The 20792-nt window shown below is 38.1% G+C and overlaps 12 protein-coding genes across 12 annotated transcripts; 6 read left to right on the top strand and 6 right to left on the bottom strand. All coding sequences in view use genetic code 12, as the record gives it.

Annotated features, from left to right (window-relative positions):
- Positions 1-40: 40 nt before the first annotated feature.
- Positions 41-790, bottom strand: DASC09_029640 (uncharacterized protein; the record flags this gene model as incomplete). Its single annotated transcript, XM_064996567.1, has 2 exons — positions 41-239; positions 387-790. 2 exons carry the CDS (start codon positions 788-790, stop codon positions 41-43), a joined length of 603 nt encoding a protein of 200 aa, XP_064852639.1.
- A 21-nt stretch (positions 791-811) lies between these two features.
- DASC09_029650 (uncharacterized protein) lies at positions 812-1660 on the top strand (the record flags this gene model as incomplete). Its single annotated transcript, XM_064996568.1, has 1 exon — positions 812-1660. One exon carries the CDS (start codon positions 812-814, stop codon positions 1658-1660), a length of 849 nt encoding a protein of 282 aa, XP_064852640.1.
- A 397-nt stretch (positions 1661-2057) lies between these two features.
- DASC09_029660 (uncharacterized protein) lies at positions 2058-5689 on the bottom strand (the record flags this gene model as incomplete). The annotated part of the gene is made up of 2 exons (XM_064996569.1): positions 2058-5523; positions 5604-5689. The coding sequence occupies 2 exons, from the start codon at positions 5687-5689 to the stop codon at positions 2058-2060; spliced, it is 3552 nt and encodes a 1183-aa protein (XP_064852641.1).
- Positions 5690-5956: 267 nt separating this feature from the next.
- Positions 5957-8269, bottom strand: PMT6 (dolichyl-phosphate-mannose-protein mannosyltransferase PMT6; the record flags this gene model as incomplete). The annotated part of the gene is made up of 1 exon (XM_064996570.1): positions 5957-8269. The coding sequence occupies one exon, from the start codon at positions 8267-8269 to the stop codon at positions 5957-5959; it is 2313 nt and encodes a 770-aa protein (XP_064852642.1).
- Positions 8270-8765: 496 nt separating this feature from the next.
- Positions 8766-10565, top strand: DASC09_029680 (MATE family efflux transporter; the record flags this gene model as incomplete). The annotated part of the gene is made up of 1 exon (XM_064996571.1): positions 8766-10565. The coding sequence occupies one exon, from the start codon at positions 8766-8768 to the stop codon at positions 10563-10565; it is 1800 nt and encodes a 599-aa protein (XP_064852643.1).
- Positions 10566-10872: 307 nt separating this feature from the next.
- TWF1 (twinfilin TWF1) lies at positions 10873-11949 on the top strand (the record flags this gene model as incomplete). The annotated part of the gene is made up of 1 exon (XM_064996572.1): positions 10873-11949. The coding sequence occupies one exon, from the start codon at positions 10873-10875 to the stop codon at positions 11947-11949; it is 1077 nt and encodes a 358-aa protein (XP_064852644.1).
- A 385-nt stretch (positions 11950-12334) lies between these two features.
- VPS68 (Vps68p) lies at positions 12335-12856 on the bottom strand (the record flags this gene model as incomplete). Its single annotated transcript, XM_064996573.1, has 1 exon — positions 12335-12856. The coding sequence occupies one exon, from the start codon at positions 12854-12856 to the stop codon at positions 12335-12337; it is 522 nt and encodes a 173-aa protein (XP_064852645.1).
- A 257-nt stretch (positions 12857-13113) lies between these two features.
- MRPS18 (mitochondrial 37S ribosomal protein uS11m MRPS18) lies at positions 13114-13797 on the top strand (the record flags this gene model as incomplete). The annotated part of the gene is made up of 2 exons (XM_064996574.1): positions 13114-13183; positions 13298-13797. The coding sequence occupies 2 exons, from the start codon at positions 13114-13116 to the stop codon at positions 13795-13797; spliced, it is 570 nt and encodes a 189-aa protein (XP_064852646.1).
- Positions 13798-14458: 661 nt separating this feature from the next.
- On the top strand, positions 14459-15608 carry RPL25 (60S ribosomal protein uL23 RPL25; the record flags this gene model as incomplete). Its single annotated transcript, XM_064996575.1, has 2 exons — positions 14459-14471; positions 15187-15608. The coding sequence occupies 2 exons, from the start codon at positions 14459-14461 to the stop codon at positions 15606-15608; spliced, it is 435 nt and encodes a 144-aa protein (XP_064852647.1).
- A 427-nt stretch (positions 15609-16035) lies between these two features.
- Positions 16036-17316, bottom strand: DASC09_029730 (diacylglycerol cholinephosphotransferase; the record flags this gene model as incomplete). The annotated part of the gene is made up of 1 exon (XM_064996576.1): positions 16036-17316. One exon carries the CDS (start codon positions 17314-17316, stop codon positions 16036-16038), a length of 1281 nt encoding a protein of 426 aa, XP_064852648.1.
- Positions 17317-17507: 191 nt separating this feature from the next.
- DASC09_029740 (RING finger protein) lies at positions 17508-18638 on the bottom strand (the record flags this gene model as incomplete). Its single annotated transcript, XM_064996577.1, has 1 exon — positions 17508-18638. One exon carries the CDS (start codon positions 18636-18638, stop codon positions 17508-17510), a length of 1131 nt encoding a protein of 376 aa, XP_064852649.1.
- Positions 18639-18827: 189 nt separating this feature from the next.
- DASC09_029750 (uncharacterized protein) lies at positions 18828-20396 on the top strand (the record flags this gene model as incomplete). The annotated part of the gene is made up of 1 exon (XM_064996578.1): positions 18828-20396. One exon carries the CDS (start codon positions 18828-18830, stop codon positions 20394-20396), a length of 1569 nt encoding a protein of 522 aa, XP_064852650.1.
- Positions 20397-20792: the final 396 nt, after the last annotated feature.

Raw genomic sequence — 20792 nt, forward strand, 5'->3', positions numbered from 1 at the left:
GCTTCTGTCTCATTATTCAAATTATTTAAAAAACTTTTGGCTAGGTGTCCAAAAAGTATCTTAGCTTCTCGTCAAAAGTTTGGGCGGTGTAATATGTCAGTTCTTCCAAATTTAAACTATATTTCCTAGCTCCATAAGATTCTGTGCAATCTTGAATGACATCTGGATCGTACACTGTCAAAATAATATTCTCACTAGATATGTCTATTTTAGGAATATCAGGGACGAGTTCATAAAAACTAGAAGTACTCATTGAGATAACATACGGTATGCGGGAATAATCTAGATACCAATATTCCTTACATTTTTTCTACCTACCTACCTCTACTTTTTCCAATCAAATTCAGAACACCACAATGTTTTAAAAAGCGCTTTTAAGCTCATACTCTAATTTAGGCTGACTTATATAGAGTGATGGGGCCCATGATGCCCCTGCACAATACTGAAGTATTTTCATGCAAATACTGTGCATGTATTTGGGATAATCTCTTTTAATGAAAGAAGATGCCGAGAAATCGTTAACAAAATATTTCCCCAAACTATCTATTAAGCCACAGAAATATGCATATGGTATTTCTTCCAGTAGTACCTCAAGATCTTCGTAATATTTGTAGAGGGCCGTGCCGATCCCAGGCTTCTTATTGTAACCTCCAAAATCTGAGTCTTGAGGAGGGGCCCCGGTACGGGCAAATTTTAAGAAAAATTCACGTGACAAGCCTTTATTTTCACTCTCCCACAAAGTGTAACAACAACTCTTACACTTTAATGTTACCTGACTTAATTTGCCCATCAATATATCACAACTCTAATCATGAAATTCCACCCGTTGGTTTGGCTTTCGATTTCTGATTTCCTTCAAAGAGAGGGTACTGGTTTGATTGGGCTTTATGGGTCTGCTACGGCGATCATCACGGTGCTTGATATGCCATTGACGGACGATGGCACCATCAATAATGTTTACTTGAAAAAGAAGATCAAGCAGCTAAATGTCACAAATGCGGGATCCCAATTGAAAGGGCTTGTGGTGAAGAAAGGCGAAGTGCAACTTTCCAGCACTCAGAGTCATATATTACAGTTATTGGAAGTAGCAATGGAAGAAGATAATAATAATAATAATAATAATGAGGAGTTGTATGTGCTCGAACTTGACGAATCGGATTTTATCGAGGAAGATAATAACCAAAGAGACGCCAAATTCATTGGCAAGCTTAAATCCCAGTTATATAAATTTGATATATCTACAAAAACCCTTGTGGGGGAAAAATTGGAGTTTGAATCATTGGATCCTGAAAAATCAGCAATTAACTCTATTATCAATAACAATACCCAGATTGATGATTTGCACTCATTGAATTCGGTATTGGTACTGAAAAAACTGGCATTAAGCGCGTTGACCTTAAAACTCGATACGATCATTCATTACTTGGAGAATGTCAAGACTGGAAATAAGCCAGCTGACCAGGACATATTGAACAAGATCGGGGGACTAGTGGCGTTGGTAACTAATGATGGGCCTGATAAAGACTCAGAGGTGGTGAAAGCTTTTGAGGAAAAGGATCTTATTTCCAATTTCGCTTCAATGCTTGGGCTCATGAGCGACAGTTTGCATAAGAATACTGACGTACTTGCCACCAACATGGACATGATTGCCGAACTTTAAAAAAGGACAGACTTCCTTTAGTCGATAATCATAATTATTATTTTATTCTATTTACTTATTCTCTATTACGTGGTTCATATAAGGTTACAGCTGGTGATTTACTTTTTATTATTTCCACTCTTGATGTAGAAATACCCACGAATTCAGTTATTACATTTTTCAAAATAAGGGAGAATCTTTATAATAATAATAAAAAAACACAAAATAAGACATCAAATTCATTCAAAAACATAAATAGCAGGGGGAAAAAAATGGTATTGAAAGAGTAATATGGGTGAATATAAAAAAAAATGACATAAAGATAACTGGAAAATAAGAAAAAGAAGGAAAAAAAATGGCATAAATATAAAATAAAAAAAAAAAAAACAAAAAAAAAACCATTAGCGTAATAAAAACCTCAGCCTTGCTTTCTAATCTTCTTGATAACTTCCAACGCATCTTCTGGCATATTATCAAATCTATTCTTCTTGGCTCTTTCAAATTCGGTAATTCTTTGTGGGGATTTCGATCTGATCTTTCTGATAACCTCCTCGGCATCTTCTGGCATCGCTTTGAAAGTAGGGGCTCTTCCCTTTTCAAATTGGTTGATTCTTTCTGGAGATTTGGATCTGATCTTATTGATGATTTCTGAAGCATCATCAGGAAGCTCATTAAACTTAGATGATTTGCCTTTTTCAATTTGAGAAATCCGTTCAGGAGAGCGAGATCTAATCTTTTTAATGATTTCGAGAGAGTCAGTAGGCATATCGGCAAAAGTTTTTGTGGATTGCAAGGCATTCTTTCTTTCAGTAGAAGAGTTTAATTTACTTCTCATCTCCAACAATTTATCTGATTCAGTGATTTCGTCGACTTTGGATTTTAGTTCCTGTTGGATCCTACTACTGGCAGCAGCTTGTTTGTTTCTCAACTTCACAAAATCAGGAATTTCATCGAAAATGTTATCTTTTTTCAAAGGAGATTCAACTTGGGAAACCTTCTTTAGAGGGATGTTAGTATAATCAACATCTTCTTCCTCTTCTTCTTCCATGATCGCGGCATTCCCTTCATTCAATCTCTTGGAGTTTTCAATGGATTGGTAGAACTTTGGCTTCTCATTGATCAGATCAATCAAGTCTTGTTTATTCTTAGTTGGTGATCTTTGAATAGCACTTCCTAACCAATGGTTTTCTTTTACTTTGATCTTCAATTTGTGGTCGCTCTTCAAGTTGATTTCCTTTTCGATATCCAAATTCTTGGCGAATCTTGATTCGACTCTCGACTTTTCAATACTTGGTTTGATGAACTTGGCATTATCGGACAAGGAAAAGTCTCTTTCTCCAACGGTTTTGGAAACTTCGGTGTTCAATTTTGGAGCCTTGGCAGCAAGGGCGGCAGAAATCGCGGCCACAGAATCCGGAACTGGAATGTATCTGTTGGAAGAAGTGTTTCTTTGTTGGAATCTTGATTGTTTTCTCGTCAATGGGGCAGATTTAGCTGCCAATCCAGCAGACACCGCATCTTCTGATTTAGGCATTGGGTTATAACGGTTAGCAACTTTATTCATGGTCTTCATTTTCGTAGGGGTGCTGTTGTTTTCTTTGAAAGGACTAGGAATGTTGCTCTTTCTCCCAGAAGTTGGGGAGCTAAAAGTGGCAACTTCTTTGGAGGCCTTTATGGTTGGAGTGGAATCATCTTGCTTATTCTCGAATTTACTGGCAAGGGAGCTGATGGACTTTGGAGAGGAGAAATTCCCTGATCTGTTGACCTTAACTGGAGTAATGTTTTCTGTGGTTGGTAAGGTACCATTGTGTTTGTTGATAAGGTCTCTAACCGGGCTGGAACTTCTACCTCTAATTGGGGAGGAGGTTGATGGTGAATCAAATCTTGAAGTGCGAGGTTCTGCGAATTTTGGAGTCTTGGTAGCTGGTGAATTAACTGGCGAAGGAGATGGAGATGGGGATGGTTTCTTTGGAGTTTCAGACAAAGACATTAATCTTTCCAACATTTTGTTTTTCTGAGGAGAAGCTCTGAGACTAGTTGGGGAGGTATGGATTGTGGTGGTATCATCATTATCTTTATCACTTTCCTCACCTTGTTCCTTTTCATCATAGGCTTCTTCTTCGTCCTCTTCTTCTTCCTCGATTATTTGATTTTGTGCAGGTTTCATCTTAGTTGGGGAGGAATTGCCTTGTTTTCCTCTGATACTTCTACTTCTTAAAAAGCTTGACAAATTGTGCAAATCATCATTCTTATCATATTTGCTAACGTCAAACTGTTCTGCAATGGTGTTAGACTTCCCATTGACACTGCTCTCAAAATTAGATTGTCTTTTTGACAATTTGCGTAGTAAAGTCATGGTTGAATCAGAAATGTTTGGGGCAGGTCTGAAGGCATCGGTGGAAGATGGCAATGATCTTGACATTGCGTCAGATTTCTTGGAAAGATACTGTTTTTTATCCGAATGTTGCTTGATTTTGGCGGCCAAGGAGTTAGGTTGAGACAAAGAAAAGATTTCTGGTTCGTCATCTATTTCCTTAAGGTCGAACAATGAAGGAGAAAAGCTTTTGCGAGTTTCCTCTTCTGCTGAAGTCTCCTGAACATCATCGAGATTATCAAAAATGGTAGAGCGTTTCATGGTAGAGGTTCTCATTGGCTTGGAGAATTCGAAATCTAAGTTTGCTTTAATTGGACTAGAACCAGTGGTCCGGGATTTATATGATGAGGCAGAGGAAGAATATTTAATGGAATCAAGAATACTTTCTTCATCGCTTTCAACTTCGGTAATTATTGGTTTAGAATCCAAAGATTTCTCATAATTGTAAGCAGATTTGTACATCAATAAGTCATCACCATTATCATCATCATCGCTCAAATTTCTGTCGTAAGCATGCTTGCGGATGGGTTTTTTGGATGGAGGGGCAAAAGGATGATTTGGTTGTCTTTTGTGACTAGATCTTGGGCTTTGACTGTATCTCTCACGAGTAGAAGGCTTTTCAGTATACTCAAAAGAGTCATCGGACCCGTTGATAGTTGGCAAACTTGGAAGAGCTCTGGCACCCCTAGAAGATCTAGGAGACCCGTGGTTTCTTGATTTTCTTGATGATTTACCTTTTAATGGTGATGAAGGTTCTGATTTGGAATATGCTTTGGCCTTGGAAAGCTTTCTGGCAATAGGTGAGATGAGTCTGATTATATCGTCGATATCCTCATCATCTAAATCATCGATTTCGTCATTCTCAAGGTACTTCTTTGCTCTGGTGGATAATTTCTTATGAAGTGATTGGTCTTGATACCTTTGAGATCTAGTTCTACTTTCCATAAAAGCTTGTTCTTGTTGTTGTTGTTTTTGTTCCTCTTCTTCCTCCTCCTCCTCCTCCTCCTCCTCCTCTTCTTCATCTAAGTCATTTGGATAATGATAAGCAGACCTTGAGCCGTACCCATCATTGATTTTATCATGATAAGCAGCCCTCGAATCGTAACCATCCTGAATATTGTCATGGTAAATTGATCTTGAATCGTAGCCGTCATTATCATCATAATAAACATCTATCTCGTCATTAAATGATTCTTTCTTCATGGTGCTGGATCTTTTTGGGGAATAGTTTCTTGATTTAGAGGAAAGGCTGGTTTGTGACGACCGATGGTTATTAAGGAACCCCCGATTATCGTATCTATCATGAAGATCTTTACCGTGGTCAAAGTTGCTTGATTTACCATAGTCGTAACCGTATTTGTTTTCTTGATCTGAGTCAAACCCATCAAGATACTCATCATCTTTGCGGTATTTTGATCTGGTAGACTGTCTATTAATTGATTTAGACATAGTTTTCATTCTTGATAATTCTGCCTCCAATCTTCTAGCTCTGACTTCATCTTCCCTTTTTCTAAAGTTGGGTTGTTAGTAAGATATATACTGGTGATCACATAAAAGGGGGAGAATGAATGATAATACACGATAACATACCTCTTATTCTCAAGTATTTCTAAATGATTCAAGAAATCAGAAACGTCCACATCGGAAGGATCGTTCTGATACTCGTATAATGACATGTTGTTTGACATCCTTGTAATGTTGTGTCAATACATATATGATGTGTTCGATAAACAAATTACAAAAAAAAAAAAAAAAAGGAAAATCTCATCTGAAATTGTTCTATAATTTCGAGGAGAAAAAAAAATCAAAATAAACTCGTGCGTTAGTGCGTTGTTTACCTTTTACTTAAAACAGAAAGACCCGCGCAGATGGCTCCTTTTTCAATTTATCAACCAAATTTACTTTTAATATTTATTGAATATCGTACAAATACATATTATTTATTAAACATCCCAAGTCTCAAGCCATTTCAAGTATCCGTAATGGAATGAGCTTCCTTCTATTCCAAAGGTCACTGGGGAGAAATAATAGAACATTCCAATCACCAATGTGTAAAGAGTAATGTAGGTTAATGGTCTTAATAAACATGCGACAAGACTATTCATCCAAGATGTTTTCGTACATTCAACCTTCTCAACCAATGGTTTTGCTTCTTCTTTCTCACCTTTTCCTTTTGCGATTGTCTTTGATTTTTGAGACTTTTCAACTTCCTCTTCTTGTGACAAGTAATTGACAGATGTATCAACAGCACTTTCAACAACATCAGCGGCCACAAAGATCGCGAAGAATTCTGCAGGGACATAGTGGTGGACATAAGTCACTCTAGCCATAATAATAAATGGAACAATATGTAATCCCCAGGCAATCAATGGTGCCAATCTCTTCATGGTATATTCCCAAAATTGTTTGCCATTATCTTTTGTATCAAAATTCAATGATTGGCTTTGCCAAAGATAAATTTTTTGACAAACCGATAAAAAGGTCACCAAAAGAGAGAATGTGCTAAACCACAATACAAGCGGATTTGGCATCATGTAATACTTTTTATCGTGTAAGCCCCAACTGGACATTCTAATCCCTCGTCTGGCAATGATCCATTCCCACCATTCACTGGCCAAATTGTCATGTTTGTCCAGATCAGGAACCAATGCATTGTTCGACGCTTGCATGGCAAAGTTCAACAAGATGAAGTCGCGCCAAAAGTTGGATTTTGGAGGATCCAAAATATAGTCTTCATCAGGAGTGAGATCAGGATGGCTGTGATCTTCGACATTCCACCAAGTTGATTTATCACTGGAGAAATATGAGCTCTTACAAATGACCTCCCCTTGTTTGAACCCCCAGGCTGGGTATGCATTTCCGGTAGTGGCCAAATAGCAGCCGAGTTCGGCGTGTTTGAGGCGGAAGTTGGTGGATAAAGGATGGAGAAGGGCACAAAAAGTTTCATTCTTGGTGGCGTCTGGCTCTGCAGGAGATTTCACTTGTTCAACAATCTCTACAATCCAATCATCTTTCAAGTCTCCAATCTCTTCATTCCCATATCCAGAAACTTCGTAAGAGTTCTTGGTAACATGCGAAGGAACCTGATGAGAATGCAAATTGCATGTAAGTTTGTAATGAGCCAATCTAAGTCTATCACCGTGTTTAACGAATCTGATTTCGGAGTTGGTATCAGGGTCATACTTAGGTTCGTTGGATAACCTTGATGGGGTGACGATCCATTCATTATTTTGATCTTTATGACCGTAGGTCGTGACTTGGTGTTGTCTGGAACCTTGAGGATAGAGTTGAACATGAGAATGTAACAAGTTTGGCGAAAGCCCATGCGAGCGGATTGTGACTTTTGAACCGTACGCGACATTTCTTGGAGACAGTTGAATATCTGAGTTTTCTAAATTAACTTGGAAAAGTGATGGCATGGATGCGTGACCAGTCCCGGCTTTTGACAACACCATGAAATGAGCTTTGAACGTGGCTGCGTAAATCACCATTGGGATGCAGATCAAGTTAACGATTCGTAGAGCCCAGTGTTTAAAATAGATTTTGTTTGACATGCTATTATCGAGGAATTTCAAAAAAAGATCAAAAACAGTGTAGATCCCCACCAACGCAGTAATGAATAATCCTACCCACTTGACACTACATACACAACCGATGGAAATCCCGGTGAAGAAAAGCCATTTAAGCCAGGATCTTGTGAATGGTTGGTCTTTGACAATGTTGAATTCATGGAACTTCGCCAAACAATAAAACGTTGTGGCGGTGAAAAATAAAAGCATTGAATCTAATAGAATGAATTTGGACAATACCACAAAGATATTTTCAAACGTCACCATGAAACTGATCAAATATACCGTCCATAAATTGTATCCTAAAGCCTTAGCGGCAAAGTATGCGAAAGGGGCCACGAGGATCCCAAATACTGCGTTGAAGATTCTCATTTTGCCATAATCAACGTAATCGGGATACATTGTTCCACTCTCAAAAAGATAACTCCCATTGAAATTGGCCAAGTATTCGGAAAACCCAATGAGAAGCTTACCCAATGGGGGATGGACGTCGAAATAAAACTCTCGAAGAATATAATAGGCACCGAATTTCCCAAAATGGGCTTCATCCCAGATAACTTTGTCAGCCTTGGAAATCTCGTAGAGCCTGACATAGCCACTCAATAATGTGATGATGATCGGCCCAAACACTGACTCGAGTCTCAAGGCAATTCTTTTCCACCTCGGGCTTCTCAATTCCCCCTTCATTGTGCTTGAGTATTCAGATCAGTTATCATCATCATCAACATCATCATGATAATACTATGTAAACCAAGATATATCAAAATTAACGTGGTGACATTTTTCTTTGCGTTATGAGCCAGTACTATCTTTGTGATACTTGCGTGCTTTTGCATTTTTTTGCATTGTTTTCCGGAAGTCATCGTTCGTGACTTCCGAGGGTCAGGAAAGGGCAGAAAAATTTTTGGGTACAAAAAAATAAAAAAAATTGGTTTATGATACAACTAGCTTTCTTGGGTTTCTATGTACAATCATTTGGTATATTATATATATATTCACCATTTCAACTTTTAGTGCTGTTTTATATTCCGATTCAACTCGACAGTCGCTTACTTTTTACTATAGAGTATCTAACTTCTTCCTGGTGAACTTATTATAATTATCCAATTTTGGTATTGTTTCTACTAACTTGATTTTTTTGTGCTTGTTTTGATTTTATTTGATTTATTTTATCTTCTGGGAAATGCCACCAATTGCGATCAATCACGATAGAAGCAGAAGACGCTCAAGACGACTTAGTAGTAACGAGCTTGCGGGAAGCTTGACCCATGGAGGTTCCAGAGGTGGCTACTTGGTGCCATCGCCATTGAAAAACCCTTGTAAAGGATGCATTAACGATGATGAGATATCTGCAGAGCCAGTAGAATTCTCAATCAAGGACAATGACAACATTCGTGAAACTGTGATCGATGAGACCACTGATCTTTTATTTGTCGATGAGAATGATGCTGGAACTTTTAACTACGATTCAACTACCACCACCAATGACAACCCTGCAACTGCATCAAATACCGTTTATCCCGTGTATGTTTACCATGATGTGGAAAGTAACGATGAATTGACCCTCTTTCAAAAAGATTACACTTCAACTTACGAAGAATTTTGTGTTCTTTTCCAATCGGCTTTCCCATTGATCATCACCTTTCTTCTCCAAAATTCCTTTTCCGTGGCTTCGATCTTCTCTGTGGGACATTTGGGTAAAAAAGAACTTGCAGGGATCACTTTGGGGTCAATGACAGCAAACATCACTGGATACGCTGCCATTCAAGGGTTGAGTACTTGTCTTGATACTTTATGTTGTCAAGCATATGGAGCCAGAAGATATCACTTGGTGGGCATTTATTTGCAAAGATGCGTGGCATTAATCCTCACAGCGTTTGTACCAATTTGTCTTTTTTGGTTCTTTGCCGCAGAATCCACAATACTCTTTATTCTTCCTAAATCAGAACTCGGAGATGGAAACAAAGAGGACTTAGCAAGATTGGCCGCTAATTACCTTAAAGTGGTGTCAATCGGGGTTCCGGGGTTTGTGATTTTTGAATGTGGTAAACGATTTTTACAAGCACAGGGGATTTTTCACGCTTCCACTTACATTTTATTGATCTGTGCCCCAATCAACATCTGCTTGAATTATCTCTTGGTTTGGAATGACACCGTCGGGATTGGATTTTTAGGGGCTCCATTGTCGGTGGCTATTGTTAATTGGTTAATGGCCATTGGACTTATTGTTTTCACTGTTACCACCAAGCACCCGGCCAACGTGATGAAGAGTTGGGGTGGCTTAAATGTTTCATTGGCATTCCAACATTGGAACCGTATGTTCCATTTGGCAGTCAATGGTCTCATCATGGTCGAAGCAGAGTTTTTAGCATTTGAAATCCTCACGATTTTTTCTTCTTACTTGGGGATTATTGCTTTAGATGCCAATTCGGTGGTCAGTTCAATCACTGCATTAACTTACCAGATTCCGTTTGCCGTTTCTATTGCCGGATCTACTAGGTTGGCCAACTATATCGGGGCATCATTGCCTAACTGTGCTAAAAAATGTTGCCAAGTCACTCTCTTGGTGGGCGGTATTGTTGCCATATTCAATTGTGCAATGGTGTTTTTGTTCAAAAGACCAATTGCCAGTCTTTTCACTTCTGATCCGGAAGTGATTGATCAAGTGGTTGATATTTTGAAAATCATCGCTGTTATCCAACTTTTTGATGCAATGAACTCGGTGACTGCTGGATTATTGCGGGGTGAAGGCATGCAACATATAGGATCGATCACCAACCTATCATCATACTATATTATAGGCTTACCATTAGCATACTTCCTCACGTTTAAAATGGGCTTTGGGCTACAAGGTTTATGGATTGGAACAGGGGTTGGATTGTTTTGCATTTCAGTTGTTCAAATTTTCTTTAGTTTACATGTCGATTGGGATGACATTATCTCTGTCGCTCAGAAGAGAAACGAAAGAGAATCGAACTTATGAAAAAAAATTGGTTTTTGTTACCGTTTAGCATTTTTTTTTTGTTTTACTTTATTTTTTTTTTCCGTTTTTTTAGATGCGGATTTATTTGTTCTATCTTCTTTCCAAGGACGATCTTTAATAGCATTATTTAGTTGTATTATTATGATGACGATGATCGTTTTCTCAGCAATTATATATCAGTGACCCAAGTTGTAATGACAGGGGTTGCCCGGCCTGAAGTTGCAACACGCCTGTTTAAAAAGGGCAAAAATTCAGTTCCGTTGATAAAGAGAGATGTGTCAAAACACTGGGATTTTTATATTTAACGATGTCAAACCAATCGGGGATTACTGCTTCACAAGATCTTGTGGACTCATTCAGTCAATTTATTAAGGATACTTCCGGTAACCGGGCGTTGCTTTTGAAGATTGCCAACGAGACCGTGGTAGTTGATCAGCAAATTGCCGGCACGCTGTCATTTGCCAATGATTGGGACCTTGTGGCTTCACAATTGACCACCACTGATCCTCGTTATATCTTCTATAAGAACGATACGGCGCATCCTAGATACTTGATTTTTATTTCGTATGTTCCTGATTACGCGCAAATCAAATCGAAGATGCTTTACGCGAGCACCAAGAGCACGTTGCTCAGACAATTGGGGAACCAGGATATCATCAAGAAACACTATCTTGTGAACGATTTGGACGAGATATCTTATAAAGGGTACCAAGAGCATGAAAGAAGCGAGAAGTTGGAGGCACCATTGACTGAGAGCGAGCGGTCGTTGAAGCAGATCAATGAATCGGAGGTCAACACTTTGTTTTTCAACCAAACCGGATCATCGTCGACTTCGATTAAACGCTCATTGGTGAGAATGGATCATTCTTCTAATATGAAGGGGACAATGATCGATGATGATGTGTTTGAGAAATTACTAGGAAATGGGACTTTTGTCCCAGGGACGCTCGTTTCTACAAAGATCAATTCAAATGAAACGATATACTTTGTGGATTCGTACTCGGGGATCACTCCTCCAGAAGTTTCACAAGCCATTGGAAAGGTTGATGGTCCACAATTTAGTTTTTACAAGAATACTTTGAACAATATTTTTTTCATTTATACATGTCCTTCGGGCTCCAAGATTAGAGATAGAATGCTTTATGCGTCAACTAAACAAGGATTTTTGGCTAATTTGAAAGAAAAGGGTATAGTGATCAATAAGATTGTTGAAATTGGGGATCCTATTGAGATTGAAGTTAGTGATTTGGAAGAATCGCATGCTGCCGCAACAGGTAGTAGCTCTGGTGCCAATCAACAAGGTGGGGTTGATACTAGCTCAATAGCCAGTGTTGTGTCAAGTCAATTGAAACTCAATAAACCAAAAGGACCACGTCGTCGTTAGAATAAGTATATAATAAATAGAGCAACTTTGTTAACACTCAAAGGTTATTATTTTTTGTTGTCCTACCTCTATATATGATTCAAATTATAAATTATAGAACAATTGTTAATAGCAAATGTTTATACAAAACAGATAATATATAGATTGAAAAAAAAAAAAAAAAATAAAAATAAAAATAAAAGACCCAGTATGTTTTGATAGAATTCCATATTGTTGAATAATCAAGATAAAGCCTGTACCAACTGCTGTCCCCCTCTTCGTAATTTCAATTATTATTTGAAAAAAGAAAAAGAACCCTTGATCAAGGTTTTATACCTCAATTAATATTTTGAAGCAAAATGTTTGCTTGTTTGTTTTTTGTTCTTCTTTTCATTTAAAATACCCCTCATAATGCTAAAGAGTACGAATATTCATCTTCCACGCTCTGACTAACCCACAAAGAAATACAACTCAACATTATTGATACATTAGTGATGACATTGGCAACCCCCATCCCCAACGTAGGGTACTCGTTGTATCCTTTAGAAATGAACTTCATGATCAACACCACAAACGAGCCTGCTAAGCCACCTGCTAATAGACTAAACCCTAAGAACAAGATGACCCTTGCCTGATACGTGGTGGATGAGGCCCCGCCTCCCAACGCATCATCAAACAACCGGCTTTTATCGATTGAGGTAACTATGAGCATTCCCAAAGCGGAACAGATTCCGGGAATCCAATCAATGAATGTTACGTGAACTACCGAGGCGTTGACGGTCTTGCTGTAGATGGCAGCATCTATTAAGAACCAAAAGGCGATGGCAAAGAGAGCTCCACTGATATAAACCCCACCACTTCTGACAATAGTCGATGAAGGTAAATGGAAGGGCAAGCGGAATCTGAAGAGTCTATCTTGAGAGTCCATTATGGAGGTATTTATTGGTGGGGATATTAAAATAGCTTAATTGCTAGTCTCTCTATCATCAGGTTATATTTTGTTATTGTATTAATTTTGTGTTGACGTTTTGGGAGCACCGATTATGTCAGCACACTTTAGATTTTACGTAATATTCACGTGCATGGCTGCCTTTTTTCACCAAAGAAAAAATGATTAAGAAAATTTACAATTGGCAAATTTTGGCCGTGGATGGTATAACCATAATATTATTATTATCATCTACAATGTTCAGAAGCTGGTTGTCATCACAGAGTGTTGGGGTCCGCTCAATATCCCAACGTGTCTTTTCTAGAGGTAAGTGCATTACCATATGGTTGTTGTATATGTATTATATGATAATGTTGAAGAAAGATCAAGCATACCAAAATCATTGTTAGTTAATTATAGTTTACTAACTATTCAATATAGAATTCTCTACCTCCAAAATAACACAGGCTCCAGGAAACAATAAAATAGTCAAGAAAGAAAAAGTGGTGAAAAACATCTTGTACTGTAACTTTGGGAGAAACAATACCCATTTGGCGCTTGTGTCAGTTATCGAAGACTTGAACTTCCTTAAAAACAACCCAGAACTCTCTTACAATGACAAAATGCTTTACTACTTACGTTTGCCCCAGAAATTGAGAATCCACTTGTCTTGTGGTAATGTGGGGTTCAGAAAAGCCGCCAGAGGGGAGTACGAAGCAGCTTTCCAAACCACCGTCAAGATGTTCAAATTAATAGAAGAAAGAAAACTCTTTGATGATTTGGAAGTCGATCTTAGAAATTTTGGTAAAGGTAGAGCCGCATTTCAAGCAGCGTTATTGGGTAAAGAAGGTTTGAAAATAAAGCCTTTGGTGACTAAATTGTCGGAATCGACCAAGTTGAAATTCGGTGGTGTTAGATCTCCTCGTGAAAGACGTTTGTGAGTGTCATTTTCGAAGGGTACTGTTTTCTTGGTGGGTGTCCATTTATTGCAACATTTCTTTACTTGTATATGCTTAATGAATTTTCTGTAGTTAATATTAGACTGACTATGATTTATATAACGTGTAGGATAATAACCCAACTATAATGGGGTTGTTCTTCTCGTTAAAATTATTTAATATCTTGATATTGGCATTAATGGAATTGTATAGACCTGGCTAGGCCTGTCAGAATTGTCGATTACTTATTTGATGAGTTTGGTAGTTAATTGCCCACAAAAAAAATAAAGAAAAATGTGTCAAAATCACCAAAACACAAAGGACGATAATGATGTTGATGGCATCATGCTAGGGCGCAGTCCTTGAGAGAAGCTGCAACGGAACGGCAATTTTTTATCGCTGGATCAAAAAAACATATCACATGGTTTGTTGCTGGCTATTAGTAGGGCTAAGTGATCACCCCTGTGACTTCATTTTCGATGAAACAGCTGGTAATGACACGTGATAAAATGCTGGCCTCGGGCACCCCCTCTCCCGCGGTGTGTCTGTGTGTGTGTGTGTCTCCTCTCAGCGTGTGGTTTTTTTTTTCTTTCATGAAAAATTGATTGATGAAGCATCACCACTAGTATAGAGGAACGATTAGACAACAATAATATAGTTAAAAATGGCTCCAGCTAGTAAGTCTGCGAATGGAAAATAGGAAAAGGAAGAACCAAGAGGGATTATAATGATATATTAAAACCAGTAGTGAAGCGGGAGAGATTTTCTAATGGAATGAATTTGTTTGTGGTTGAGAGAAGTTTTTCATTCCATATTAGTTTGAGGACAAATGAAAATATCATCATGAGATAATTAAAGTGGGAACATTACATGTTTTCTTTCAAAATGGGAGTTTCAAACATGAAGTTGGAAGGTTTTTTTTGCAACAATATTAGTGGAGTATTTGGGATATTTTGAAATTTTCATCAACATGTTACTATTCAATCATCATCTACATGGAGGGAAAAGGTTACTTGAAGAAACACTAAATGAGATAATTTTTGCCAAAATGGATAGATTTGAAATTTTTCCAGGAACTTCCATGGACTTTTACTGAAAAAAGTTTCCTACAATGTGGGATAAAAAAAAGAAAGAAAAAATTGTAATATGAGATCAAGATCATCGTCAGCAGCAGCAGCAACAACCATTAATAGTTTCACCACATCAAAATGAATTATTCCATCACAGTGCGAAAGTCAAGTATTTCCCAAGCATCCCTCATCTCACTTTTTCAATCAACTTCATACCCACTATCTCTCCTCTCTTTCTCTCTCTCCCTATCATTTTAATCCCTTTTGTTTCATTATCAAAAGACTTTTTTTAATAAGGATTACAAAGACTAACAATCTCTAGGTATCTCAAAAGCTCAATCTGCTAAGAAGAGTGCCCTCAAAGGTGCTAACGGTAAGAAGGTCACTAAGGTCAGAACCAGTGCCACTTTCAGATTGCCAAAGACCTTGAAGTTGTCCAGAAGTCCAAAATACGCTTCTAAGGCTGTTCCTCACGCTAACAGATTGGATGCTTACAAGATCATTGTTGCTCCAATTGCTTCTGAAACCGCTTTGAAGAAGGTTGAAGATGACAACACCTTGGTTTTCCAAGTTAGCTTGAAGGCCAACAAATACCAAATCAAACAAGCCGTCAAGGAATTGTACGAAGTCGATGCTCAATACGTTAACACTTTGATCAGACCAAACGGTACCAAGAAGGCTTACATTAGATTGACCGCTGACCATGATGCTTTGGATGTTGCCAACAGAATTGGTTACATTTGAATAATTCTATGTTCTATATTTGTAATGTTTTGATTAACGTGTTTTGTCATAATAAAAACGAAAGCTTTTCATATAATAATTGGTGTAAACCGTGAAAAATTATCCAGCAATGGAAATTGTAGAATTGTGTAACACAATAAGGTTATATTAAATGTCATACAATACTATTCACAATACTATCAAGCATCATACCACAAACCCTTAGATGTTGTAATCATACGTGCGGTGATTACAGTGTATAAATGGTATAATACAATATATTAAAATCAACGAATATTTTCTTTAATCTCCTAAATTTTTTTCAAATATCAAACACATATCAAAAGAATATCAATATCTAATAAAAAAAAACATCAAACATCTAATAAATATCAACATCTAAATCAAAACCTCCCCTGGTTTCATAAAATTCAATCAGCATCCAACTTCAATCAAGCTTCTTTGGGTGCTTGATTCTTAATACCCAAATATCCAAGAATGAACTGATTTCTGTAATGATCTCGGCAATAAAGCATCCGTAGATACCCATACTAATACCAAACCCTGCCCAAGCAATGTTATTCACCGCAACATCCAACGCAATTCCCACACCACTGCTCCAGTTCAAGAATTTCACTAGTCCATAGGCGGCAACTTGCAAAGTTGGGAGGTACAAAGTAGGCAATCTGTGAGGGAACTCTGACAAAGTCAAATGGGAAATGATGATTCTTCCCACAGTAAAAGCCATCGAGGTACCGATTTGAAGCACAAATGGCAAAAATGAACTAGTATTGGTGAAAATATGAGGAGTAGAAACAATAAGGAAAGCTACCACCGACGCATAATACATGGCAAATGGAACGAGACCTTTAATTGCTTTATGGGATTCTTTCAAATAATCAATAGATTTATTTTTGGCATAGATTCTCTTCACGTTGTTGTATGCAGAAATGATGTTAAAATACAATGAACCACTTCCCAAAATTATATAAATTGAACTGGCATCGACCGAGGCAAAAGCAGAAAGCAACCCTTCCTGATCAATAGTCAATTGGACAAACCCAAGGTATGAAAGAATATTAATCAAGCCAGATGGAAGGAATGAAACCAAGTTCACTCTGAACCATTCAACAGTCCAAATCAGGGATCCATAATAAGCGGTGGCAAGATAAAGGATAACAATCATTAAGATCCCTTCAACTGGCCCAGAAAATTCTGACAAAAACAAGATATGGGTATGATATTCTTCCCAGGTACTCAAGTAGAAATTAGCCAAAACCGCGAATTGAGAAATAATGAACATCCAACCGTACCCCATCTTGGTCACCGAGGCAAAGATGATCACCGACAAACTGGTGTTCAAAGCATCGACACAATGGTCAAATAACTCACCCAAAGGCCCAGATTGACCAGTTTTTCTTGCTTGCATCCCATCGCAAGCATCAAAAGTTTGGTACATGAAAAGCCCAATGGCATACGAAACAATTGTCCAACTTGGGACATCTGGGTTGTCTAAATATGGATCATAGTACAAACAGGTCAAGATATTGGCCACAATAAATCCAAACCCTGACAAAGTAACAAGATTTGGAGCAAACCAGTGGGGGAATACTTTAACAAAATTGCTCCACCAGTACGGTTTGAGAAAGTACTTGGTGACAATTGATCGGTCCTCCCCTTGATACTTGTAATTCTTGAGATTCTCAAGGTTCTGAATAAAAATCCCCATCTTTTCCTGGTTCGCTTGTGCTTTGGCAATACAGTCTTCGACAGCAATCGATCCAGTATATCTATAGGTATGTATGTATTTCTATTTTTCTTTTTTTTTTTTCCTCGTTCACTGAAAAATATCTGCCGTGTCGGACCTCCGTCCCGGAGAGAGCCTGCCGCTCCACAACACAACAGAGAGAGTGTGTTATTTCAAAGTTTCACTCTGGTGTGTTCGCTGTCCAAATCAGTGTCACTGCTATTCAAAGAACTACTTCTTTCACTGCCCAAGCGATGCTGAAACGTCTGCATTCGTTGCTTTTCACTATTCAAAAGCTGCTGTTTGTGAGAAAAAGCTAAGTGATTTAGCTGCATTTGTAGATTAGTTACTGATGCCATTAAATAGGTAATATTCTCTCCCAATTGGTAATTGTCAACTAGGAGCTGTTTCATGTATAATGATTCGTCACTTGTCAATTGACACTTCTGTGGTTGGTGATCTGAGCCATCAGGATTTTCACCAAGACACTTCAATCTGTCAACATTATTGACAAATTCTTTATTCTCGTGCAAATACGGAATAGAATTTATTATCCATTGGTACTTGTTTTGTATCTGAGTATTTTGACGGCTCAAGTTTTCCAACTTCTCGTCCTGCTGTTTTAATCGTTGACCAATTTTTTCAAATTTGCAAAGTGACGCTGTATGCTCCGATATGACCTGGTCAAGTTTTTGATTGTCATCCTGGAGAATTTTATATACCCAGCGACATCCTAGATCACTATTAGGACAATATACTGTATCATCCGTTTCCTCTTCTGGAAGCTCACTATCCTCTGTTAACTTTACCTTTCCTTCTTCAAACAGGCTTTTTCTTACCAATACTCCTTTATGTAACACTCTGGTCTCCCCACAGGTATTTACTGCATGGTTTTTTAAATCACTTCTCATTCCACGCCATTGACAACCTCTTTTGGAATTGATACATAACACCTCCAAGTCATCCGAGAGAATCTTCAAAACAAGCGGTGCCGGGGTCACTTGCACCGGCTTATCAAAAAAAATCAGGGAATTCCCACTGTGTTCCTCCGCTAATAACAGAGTCTTATCCAAGGGACAAGTGTATTTGGTGGCTACTAACGCCTCCCTGATACAATCACCACAAAAGGTATGTCCACACTTGGTAACGTGGGGCTTGACAAACGGCGTTTTGCAAATTGGGCACAACAAGTAGTCCAAATTCACTGGTTTCCGATCCTCTTCGAGCCCAGGATATACTAGTCCTCGATGGTCAATGTCCTGGCACTGACCTTCAACGATATCATATCCCTCAATCTCTTCCATTGGTAATAAAATAGCTTGTTTGGCAGCTCATCGGCGCCAAAACAATTTGGCACCGCAGGCGTTTTGGGCGTTGCCAAATTCGCTTTATTTGGTCACGTGAATTATATCCCATCATTGCCGTCAAAAATATTCTAATTAACCTGCCATAGTGATAACAACCGAATAAGACATGTATAGATATATCGCCCAATGTTAAGCAATTTGTCATCAAAGAAGTCGCGGAAGACGAGGTTCGATTTGTCATTCTCGGTGATGGACCTTACGAACCTCCCACAACTCACCGGGTTGTGTTATGTCAAATGGGCAGTGAAAGACTCCGCATCGCATCCTATCAGCAAACCACTCTCTACTTCAAGTTCTGCTATTCCTTCCTCGGGATTTTTGTCAACTCTGGGAATTAGATCGGCTTCCTCGACATTGGAGAAATCTTCAAGGGGTTTCACTAGTAGTGCGGACCCTCTGACAGGGGACAGCAGCTATAATTCTTCGATATTTGGAAACTCTTTCAAAGGCACCACCGTCCCCAAGACAATTGATAATCATAAAGTCAAGTTTGATATATCCCAGAAAGTTCCTGCAGTGAAATTCGAAACTAATAGAAAAATACGCAACCGGTTTATCCAGCTAGAAGATCGGTTTTTAATTTTGGATATTTATGTCGAGGCCAATACCACAACCGACAATAGCGCTGTTGGTGAGGGGAAATCCCAAGAAATTGTCCATAATCAGGAGAAAAAGACATTTTTAGGACAAGTAAAGATCAATCTTGTTGATTACATCTTCAAGAACTTCGATTGCGATAAGCTTAGCTTCTCCCATTCTAACAACTTGTCAATTGATAAATACCTTTTGCAAGAGTCGAAAATCAACTCTATTCTCAGTGTGGCCATTAAACTAGAGCTTGTTAAAGGGCATTATCAAGACTTTCTGAACCGTGACTTCATCAAAAACGGGGTGTACGAATCTCTGGTGCCAGCTAATAACACTTTGTCTGCCAATGATGGTGCTCATCTTAAAAAAACCATGTCCAAGAATCTGAGTATTCAAGATGAAACTCTGGATTATTTAGCATCCAATTGGAGCCATCATGGTGATAACATATCCTCAATGAAAAGCGAAAGGGGAAAAACTGGCTCAAAGTTTCTGGAAGGGCTTTCGATCAGTGAAAAGGCATCTAAGCACGGAAGTTCCAATTCGATTAGTAAATCAATGCTTCATGATGAGTTCGAAAACACGATTAATATTGGAGAGAATTCCAATATCAACAATGTTGACATCATTACCAAATTATACTATAAGACATTTAAAGTACCATGGGATGAGCGACCAAATGAGTTCAATCCAAAAGAATGTATCGATGATATTTTTGTTGGGGGCAATGGGTGGAAAAGAACCGTTGATGGGGTCAATCTAATAGATTTGGATTACACTGACTTGAGTAATAATCAAGTTGCAGAAAATAATAATAGAAATCATAACGGTAACAAGGCAAGGCCTTACTTTTCACCGCCGTTAGAAACTGATGAAAGAAAGAACATGGATAATCGACAAAATTCCACCGATGATCATTGTCGATTGAAAACACCCAAATTTACTACGCCAAACCTCTCGATCCCCAGGATCTTTTTATCCAATCATAATGATTCACCTCAGTTGGGAGGGATAACCAGCCCAGATGTCGAATACATTACCCCTTTAAACCCTAAGTTACGTAAAATGAAGGATGGGAGTTCGACAAGTACGAGAATCAAAAGGTAGGTATAGGTGAAATATCGATGGATAGGAAATGCTTTGATGTGCAAATATTTTGGATATCAATACTAGTTTGATTTGCTAATAAACAGTCAGATTTAATTTTCAACAAGTAACATTCAAAAAAGACAAGGAATTTGATTCATTTCAATTGACCAATGCATTTAGAAAACACTTTATGTATAAATTAAGGATTATGGTTTATATTAATAAAACAGTGGAAAAAAATGGTTTCAAATGAAAGGTATGAATATAAGAAAAGAAATATATATATATAAAAAAAAAGGAGGACAAAAATCAATAAAATAATAGTTAATAAAAGGAGGATGAGTGATTGATAACAGAAAGGCAAAAAAAGAAAAAGAAAAAAATGGGCATCAATAGCGTTGTGAGAATCTTCTA

The sequence above is a fragment of the Saccharomycopsis crataegensis genome, assembly GCF_037102585.1.
Source record: "Saccharomycopsis crataegensis DNA, jcf7180000000083, whole genome shotgun sequence".
Taxonomy (NCBI): domain Eukaryota; kingdom Fungi; phylum Ascomycota; class Saccharomycetes; order Ascoideales; family Saccharomycopsidaceae; genus Saccharomycopsis; species Saccharomycopsis crataegensis.